The sequence below is a fragment of the Hetaerina americana genome, unplaced genomic scaffold (genome assembly GCF_022747635.1).
Source record: "Hetaerina americana unplaced genomic scaffold, ioHetAmer1.1.p SCAF_6, whole genome shotgun sequence".
NCBI lineage: Eukaryota > Metazoa > Arthropoda > Insecta > Odonata > Calopterygidae > Hetaerina > Hetaerina americana.
Window position 1 is genome coordinate 67,012,157 of NW_027287205.1, and position 9,625 is coordinate 67,021,781.

The window sequence follows — 9,625 nt, forward strand, 5'->3', positions numbered from 1 at the left end:
ATTCAATAATATCACTGTTTTTAGTCATTAGTAAGCAATAGACTTCATTTTTCATTGAATATTTCATTGAAAATACTCCCTAAAAAATTCAAAAGAAATTGTTAATGTATACAATGTAGAACATTTAGTTTTATCTCACATGTGGTGCTGCTGCACAACTTAATATGCATTGGGCTAACAGGGATGTACCCCCTCTGCTAATACATACATATATAGTATCTCTGTCAATAAACTCAAGAGTCTACAGACATTTAGTCTCCAGTAGTATGAGTGTCGTAAAAGCATAGGAAATGGTTGCTTTAAGTAAAAATTTTGATAATATCAAAATAATAACAGAAACTAGGTATCATATGAAAATTAAAATGATAACACCTATATGCAATCTTAAGAGAGAAAATTGTCATACAGCATTGTATTTGAACTTGAACTCATGAATTATGCTTTAGAACACAGAAATGAGGCGGCTGAAAGGCCTTTTAATGGGCACAGTAATGACAAATTTCGGGGATTTAACATTGAATAAGGTTGATATATGTGTAGCTGATAATTTAATAATGCAACAATACAATTTTCTTTATATTTGGTGTTGAGAAAAAAATTTTCATCTTTTCTGTCAAATTTCAGCACGTTTTGAAAATTATAACCAGAAAAAATCAAGGTGCATCTTCTGGGATGGGAAATATGGCATGCCCTTCACATTATAAAAAGAGAATACCATATTTATAATGGCTTAGGGATTTGTTGAGCAGAATATTTTACCAGACATTACATTTGAAAGTATTAACATATAATACCAAATATTTCTCTTGGGCAATCATATTTTTGCTCTGCAGTACTGGTGAATGCTTAAAAATTTTAGTACCCATGCAAAGGTATTGTATACTCATAGAATACCTACTAATTTTTGAATAGATAGGAAACTTTTGAAAAAATGAATATTTTTATTGGAATCCTAATCAAGAGGTAACGAAAATAGAATAAAATCTATTAATTAAAAAAAGTTTGAGGTAGTATTATACTAATGTTGTATAGATATATAAAACTGTTTTTCTGGGAGTTCAATTCAATACCATTGTACTAGATGAATGTAAGAGGTCAGATTTCAATTGGTAGTCGCTTGAATGAGTGCATTCTAGAATGTACGAATGAAATTAATCAATACATTTTCAAATTCCTGTTTTGAAAATAAAAATACTGTTTCCAAATTTTCCCAAAATATTTCAGACAATGGAAACAAAAGCGACTTAATTACAAATATTCTGCACCAGAAAGTTAAGGGATCCAGCCTAGATGTTCCCGAGTAGGCAGAAGTGGTAACAAGAGCTTTTACCAATTATGAAACAGTCGAAACAGTAATAGAAAACATTCTGATTTCCAGCCATTCCCCCCTTCTTGATTTTTCTCTGCGTTTTCAACATTTTCATAGCTGGAAAGGGTTACACTCAAGAACCCTTAGCCATTCCCTTCTCACCCAGCTCCCCAAATATTCCTTCCTAGTCCCTACCTTGCCCCTTCCCCTTTTCATCTTCCAAATTCTAATGACTTAACACCAAGTATTTAAGCACAGTGTCTTCTGTAGTATTTAGCTGATGACAATGAACATCAAAATCTGAGTCATTGTAATCAAAATTTACAGGAATTACCGTTCATTTTTGAATTTGTAGCCAAAATGTAATCCCCCTAAAAAAGGAGCCTCTGGAGATATTTGCATCATAATCATTTGCACAATATTTTTATGCCATAATCATTAGAATGATTGCATTACCAAAATTAGGAGTAAATAAATGTTGGGTTTTCCTTGCTTGCATATATGATGAAATGAACTAGGCCAACAAGGTACTATCAGTGCCCAAGTATGTCTTTTAAAGAGGGAGAGGAAGTATCAAGGATTTTCAGTGGCAAAACTATAAAAAAATTTTATTTGGCCTGAAGCCCACCAATGCCCTTATGTTGAAATTAAGAATTACAAGTGTCATTTACTAAAAATGTTTTTGCCCATCAACTGCAATATATACAGGAAGATAACAAACAAAGGGAGCAAAAGTTTCATTCTTCGTTAATCTTCTATTTCTTTCTATAGAATTGTCATTCCCTGCCGACTTAAACCAACCACAAATACTGATTCCATATGCATTAACAAATAACTATTTTTTATAAGTTGTTTGTATACAATACATAGTTTTGGATGAGACAGTGCAAAATAAAATTTGTATTATTAGCCATCGTTCCCGGCATGACAATGTATTACAGTGAATCATTACTATGATACATTTATGAAAGTCACATTTATAATATCTAAATTAGGTTACAATATCAAAAAATAGTTTCATCAGCGAACAAAGATTCAACCTTGTGGGTGCCATGAAAACTATTTTCCAAAAATATGAGGAATGTAATATTATGCTGAAGGTGTTAGTGGGTAACAGAATATTTGGTGAGCCACTAGAAACTATTCCTGGGCCAGATAACATACGGTTAAGTGCTTTCAATATTTAATTAGTTGAGATGAGAAATAATGAAAAAACTTGATTAGACAGCATAAAAAATTACTTAGATGTACCTGTACAATTTTGGAATCGCATGGGCAGCTGTTTTTCGCACGTAAGGTGACATGTCTGAAGCTGAATCTTTTATAGCAAGCATGACAATTGGAACAATCATTGGTACCCGTATACTTGATAAAACTCTCAGTGCACTGGCTCGGATAAGTTGATTAGGATCCTGAAATATAGATAGAGTAGTACAATAAGCAATAATATAGACAACAGATCTTTTGACACATCCAAAGAATCACAATAACACATAATTAACGGTTTGCGAAATATGGCAATATTCCTACAGTTGTTCTAATGTGCGTGCATACTGTCAGTCTCGCTTTTGCCGGCAACTTTGGCCAGGAGGAAGATATGCATGCCGTATGCTAAAACTAAGCCATTGAGGACATTAAAACTTCCTCCCAAAACATACATAAAACAAAAAAAAATAATTAACAACAAAGGGTAGCCGACCCTAGACGACATAAACATTTTTAACATTTAATGACCAATACTCTTCACTACATGTCACAGAGTGCAATTAATGAACCTGATAATTACCATACCATGATCTACATGGCACTGATAACTAGTAAAAAATGTTATGTAACGTGGTAAATGTACTAATATTTATGTCAACGATGTCATGACAGATACATAAAAATCTACTTATTCACTTGGCTCTTTTCAAATTTCCTTAAAACCAAGAGAAAATCGTAACTACGAATTACTGACCTTTAAAGCTCTTTGAAATGTCGATATTGACAGCAATGCCAGGTCTTGCTGTTCTTCTGCATATCTGACAAGGTACACATAAACTAACTTCTTTACTTCGATATTTTTTGATACGACATTTTTCACCACAGGAGGAAAAAGATCTGAAGCGTTTTTTCCTTTGGCTACCATCTATAATATGAATGAAATTGAAGTATTAGGAGAAAGATCAACAACTCTTAGAACATATATTTGCCGCAAACGTAATGAACTCACACATATGATCCTTCTCATAGCCTCCAGCTTCAGGCTATCTTTGTTACTGTCAAGCATTTGTTGCAAGTCTTCATGTCTGCATTCACAGGGAATCAAGGTTTATTAGGAGCAAAAAAAGTCGAAACTTCATATTGAACAAGAAGAAAACATTTCCAATTACTCAAGACTGATTACTTACTTTTTGTAATCAGATAGGAAGACAAGAGCCCCAAGCGATGGATCAGTGGCTAATTCTGCCTCACCAACTGACGGTGGGCGATCATTACTATAAGATCCGTTGTTTGACATATTGCCTAACAATTCCGAATAATGTACACAGAATGAGGATCCCTGATTTTACTAGGCTAATTTTAAATGAAAGACTTCAATCATTGGGGCGAGTTTTGATCCTTACATATTCTGATTGATAACAAAAAATTACCACTTTCACAGGATACAATCAAAGTTCGACGTAAGCGGACCAACTCGACTCTTTTTTTTCCTCACGTCACGAGAATGCGGTGTTGCCAACCAATAATCATAAGCAGGCCGGTGTCAGTGTTTCGCCCATTTCTCGGCCTCATTCCGGGCCATCTACGAGCGAGGATCAGAATTAAGAGATGCCGACAGACCTCAGATGGCTTGCAGCGTAAAGGAGCTAGATTCGTAAATGTTGTAATGATAAACCAAGTGGCGAATCGAAAATATCGGAGCAACTAGGCTAGGAATCACTCACTGAGCAAAGATTGAATTACAGTTTAAATCTTTTGCATGAATTGGAAGGACGTCTCTTTAGCAATGATTTTGAAAATGTATAATTACCCCCATAGTTCGACGTTAGGAGAGATCATGTCAATAAAATTAAAGATTAGGTGTTGAATAGATAGGTTTAAGGTGCCATTTTTCCAAAGTCAATAAGGGATGAGAATAACACTATCTGACCGCAATAGTGTCACATTTGGGTAAAAAATATCTGCTGTGTATTCACCTGCTGCCACTCACCTTAATTGGGCCTTGCAGGGTAATAAAATATCAATATCATTGTAAAACAATTCTCTCTTCGAGCGAGTTCTATAAAGAAAAGCGTTGTCTGAAAACGGGAATGGGCTATCCTTTCAATATGATGTATTTAGGATATGGTTTTTACGGCCTAAATAGATGCCTAAATTTGTGCCCTCTTGCAGCCCTACGAGTTGGGACACCCTTCAAGATGACGTTAACCCTAAATAAAGTGATTTTGACACCTAATTGATGAGTCTGGACACAGCTTGAATGTTTAGCAGCTACTTCAAAGTATTAGAAGACATTATCATTAATGGTTGATACAAGTCAAACAAATTATATGGATGTTCATTTTTTGACATTTCAAATAAGGTCTTATTTGGATTAATTTAACCTACCTCCGAAAAAATATTATTCTGAACTGAACTTCCATAATAAATAACGTGGGTCGCGATAGTCCAGGGGTAGAGCGCTGGATTGCTAACCGGAGGGCCAGGGCTCTGAGCACCTACGCCCAGCTACCCCGAGTCCCAAGCTAGGTGATTTTTTCAGGTACCAGAGCTTCCTGGGAAACCATAACCGGCGCAGGGAAAGGAACTGGCCCCCTACCCGGATGTGCGAATTTCACGCATCTTCGCCTGGCTTAGCACTGGGTGAACTCTATCACCTACCAAACTGACCTTCAGGTTGATTACTGTTGTTATGGTTAATACGTAACCATGATTGATCATTCATGAGGAAAGACTAAGTTGTGCATAAAAAGTTACACTCTTTACACAAAATTCAGTTTAATACAAATTAATATTTTATAATTTTTCATCAATAATTCATAACCAATTTAATCTTTCCAGGTAAGGGTGATAATATTCCTTGTGATCCCTGAAGGAACATTTGTCATAAGTTTTCAACATCGGAGAATTAATCCTTGAAGTACAAACAATAATTACCCTCCTTAACTCTGCTATGACATCTCTCAATTTGTTTGTTTGCATGAACACGGTTGGTGATACACTTGTAATTATTAGGGTTCTAGAGCCCAAAACTATAAAAATGTTTTTTTAGTGTCCATTATAATATTTTATTAGGTAGTGGAAACAATATCTATTTTCCTTTTCATTTCAATATTTTACTGTAAAAGCAAGTTGCCATTAGCTTCACCTCCCAATTGACTAGTTTCCCTCCATTTATTTTGTTAGGAATTTAATGTATATTAAATTTTCATCTTCTTTCAACCATAAACCACAGAAATCAACCCAAAGTTTGGTTTCATATATAGAGTTCACTTTTACCCATGCACAAAGCCCATCATTGTCCAAAAGCTCATCAAGGAAAAGGGGGGGGGGGCAGTTTCTTAATCTCTGCCAATTGTAGTTTCAAGATCTGGTGTCTAAAAAATAACAGCCTGAGTGAAGATACGGATGTCCAGATGCCTCACCAGGAATCAGAGCCAGGCCTGATGGAAATGCATTCAATGGCAAGCCATTTGATGAATTTACGTCAGTATCCTCTCACGTAACATGTGGATCTCAAGCAAATAGTTTTTCCTACCTGCATATACAATTATATTCACAAAAGCAGAGCTCATCCACTCCAGCACTTGGTCATTGTTCCCATGTTACACAAATTAGTGTTTGTTTTATCTGGCCAACTAATACGTGAATACCCTAAACTGAAGTTGATCGAAGTGGATTTCAACTACCATATTCTTTTTGTTGTAGAGCCTCACTTCTCTCTCCTACATGATATTGCTTTCTAAATGATACTGTCTTTGCCTATTTAATTTATATTATTTTCTCTGTTATAAATGAGGATTCTTAACTGTATTTAAGAATAGAGACAATTCAAGTATGCCCTCCAACGTGGTCATCAGGTCAAGAAAACTCCACATTTCTGCCAGCATTATAAATTTTCAAATGCTACCATCAATATATGATGAAACTTTAACTATCATCCAGTCCTTTCATGAGTAATCATTCTATATCTGTAATTCCAGACATCACCTGTCTACGTTCATTTCAATTCTTCGACCTTTATAATAATCCAAAATGGCTATATATTATTAAATTGTCTAACAAACCAAATACTTTTGAGGCCATAGAGTTCTACTATGATACAACGGCAATGTGGTGGTAGGGTTGGTGCAGTCTCATGACCCCCACAGAGCAATGACATTTGCTCCAGGTAAGGTCGCCTATGGCAAATGGGTGAAACGGTAAGAGCTAAGCGAAGGGTAATCCACTCAGCATCTGTTCCTCAGCGAGGTGGCAGCAAAGGTGTCTGACCCCAGTGGGGCAGCCATTTGAGTGATGGTGTCATGTTAAAATACTATTGAGGAAGGCAATGGGAAACGACTTATTTTACTTATCCCATGCTACTATGATGAGGGGAGGCAATAATAATGAACGAAAAAGTAGGAAGCCAATTAACCATGCAAGTGACTGAACCCACAAACTTAATAATTGTTCTGGGCTACTTGCCACCAACCAACCATACAGAAGTCAATAGGATATACAATCAGTCAGAAAACATAATTGTAGGTGTTCCTGGGTGAAAACATTTGATAATGATGAGAATATGATGGTATGTGAAGGAAGAGAAGGTAGTAAGGTACGGGACTACAGTTTAGGAACAAGAAATGACTATGAAGAGAAGCAAGAGTTCTGCGGAGACCTATAGAGAATATCTTTCCTAGAAATGTTTTGGAGCAAGATGATTTGAGTAAAAAGGAAATGAGAAGACTTACAATGTCATAGAAGCGGTCATAAGGAGGGAGTTGATGACAGGGATGTTGAGAAAAGATTACAGAAAACTTTAGTTTTAAGCATGGTTATGTATATTGCAGGAAATTGATCATTTAAGGTATAGGGAGTAGATTGTCGGATTTTCAGATGTGGGTCTGAACAGTGGAAAAAGTTAAATAGACAAAAACGAAAATAAAGAGATACATAGCATAGTGGAGGGAGGAGAAGGTTGTTGGGAGAAATGCCAAGGAGGCAGAAATGGTGGATGCATGCATGTTGGAAGGATGAAAGACTGATAGTGGGAGAGACGTTCAAGGGGGAAAGAGGAAGATGAAGTAGAATAAGCATTGTTGAACAGTAAGAAGCAAGATAAAAGAATGTAGCATTGAAATATTAATTGTAGAGTGGGATCAGGTTAAGCATACCGGACAAGGCAATGCATTGCAGGGTTAAGTTTGTATCCATCCAAAATCCACCTTGACTGAAATGATACTACCATATACTGTACTTGGGAATCTTGTCTTTTTTTTAGGACAAAAACCAATAACATCAAAAAAGTGCACCAAATGGTACTGGATGACCAATGAATTAAGGTTAGAGAGATAGAAAAGGACATGGGCATATTGAAAGAATAATTTAATTATATATTTAAGGACAGAAGAATTGAACATGCATTAGCTCTCCACATGTCGAGTGCCAATTTTGCTCACTTTGGACCAAAGATGCATTTAAATCAACATTTCTAAGGCCCCCTAGGAGTGGTTTAGCTAGTACATTTTTGGCATCAATTCATAACTGTAGATGAAACTTGAATCCATCACTTCACTCCTGAGGTGATAGCCAGTCGAAAGAGTGGAATGCAAAGGGTGAATGTGCTCCAAAAAAGGTGAAGATGGTTCCATCAGTGGGGAAGATGATGGCAACTGTTTTTTGGGATAGTCACACAACTATCTTAAAAAATGTAAAACAATAACAGGAGAGTATTAAGGATCATTACTTGACAAGCTGAATACAGAAATTGCAAAAAAACTGTCTGAATTGGAAGAAGAACAGTGCTTTTCAATCAGGAAAATGCACTTGCTCACACATAAGCAGTCGCCAGGGCTTAAATTCAAGAATTACACTTCAAATTGGTTGACCACTCACCATATTAATTTGATCTAGCCCTCAGCGACTTCTTCCTGCTTCCTAACCTCGAAGTTTAAGAGAATTGATGGAAAGAACATATCGACTATGTTGAAAAATAAAAATAAATTTCTCATTTACTTGTTAGGTCGGAAAATTTTCAGCCTACCCTTATAAACTTGTAATCCGAGTATGCCAGAGAAAGATTCATGCTACGAAATGAATACATTATAGGACTAGGAGTTGGCTACATAATTAATGCATTTTATGAACAGCTTAGGAAGACTATTTATTTCACACATAAGTTGAAAATATGACCCAAACATGTCGAAGAGTAAAAAATGGTGCCTGACACCTGGGATCATTTGCATTCCCTCTATGCATAAAAGTGATGGACTCCTGGATAATAAAAAGTATTGAAACTTGCACAGTTGCTACAATGAATAAAAAATAATTCTATTTACTTCAAAAATGTTAATGTTGGACAACTGGTTACACTATTTGAACGTCATGGTACTGATATGGTATTCTCACTTGTTTATATTTCCCCAATTACTCCTGAATATAAATTTTATCCTGCTTGACAATGGAAAGACAAGAAACTAAAATTTTCAATTTAGAGTAAAATAAAAATTTTGGAACAAGGTAATTCTCATGATAGAATCTATATTAATCAGGCTATACATCTTTGATTGCAGGCTTTTACACTTAAAACAATAGTGAAAAATAGCAATTTGATTCTGAAACATGCAAACCAGTGCAGACAATTGCCTAAAAAGAGGTAATATATCAAGAATTCCAAATATGAAGTATTACTGAGAGTGGTTTTTAAATGATAGATAGTTATATAACCCCATGAATGGTTTCATCATTAGAGAAAAAGTATCGCACATTCTCATAATATTGGGAATCAAAGATTTCGCAGCATCCCATGATTGGTTATAGAGGTTTAAAAATAGGCCCAATCTTACATTCAAGGCTGTGTGTGGTAAAAGTAGAAATGCCGATGCAAAGACTGCAACTATATGGAAGGTGTCAGAATTCCATAGCCATAACCCAAAAGTCCATAACCCAAAGGATGTTTTGAATGTAAATGAGGTTTTTTTAAATGTGCTGCTAGCAAAATAAAACTGCTTCATGGAGTAACAAAATCATGGAGGTGCCCTGAGCTACGAAAGACAAGTCTTATTTTATTGACAAAACATGAATGACCTACAAAATATTTGAGGATGAGCTTCATGCTCTGGATGTTAA

The 9,625-nt window shown here is 35.6% G+C and overlaps 1 protein-coding gene across 2 annotated transcripts in view; it reads right to left on the bottom strand.

The window, feature by feature from the left end:
- Nucleotides 1–3,977, bottom strand: part of rb (adaptor related protein complex 3 subunit ruby) — a 22,593-nt gene extending 18,616 nt beyond the window's left edge. Inside the window, exons 1-5 of one of the 2 annotated variants that reach the window (XM_071593478.1) lie at nt 3,919–3,963; nt 3,703–3,817; nt 3,525–3,600; nt 3,270–3,440; nt 2,561–2,721 (exon numbers count right to left, since the gene is read on the bottom strand). In XM_071593478.1, coding sequence (XP_071449579.1) covers nt 2,561–2,721; nt 3,270–3,440; nt 3,525–3,600; nt 3,703–3,812 — 518 coding nt within the window. In that variant the 5' untranslated portion in view covers nt 3,813–3,817; nt 3,919–3,963. Of the gene's footprint in view, nt 1–2,560; nt 2,722–3,269; nt 3,441–3,524; nt 3,601–3,702 lie in introns of both variants that reach the window. The other variant, XM_071593476.1, reaches the window with a different exon arrangement.
- Between the last annotated feature and the right edge of the window lie 5,648 nt (nt 3,978–9,625).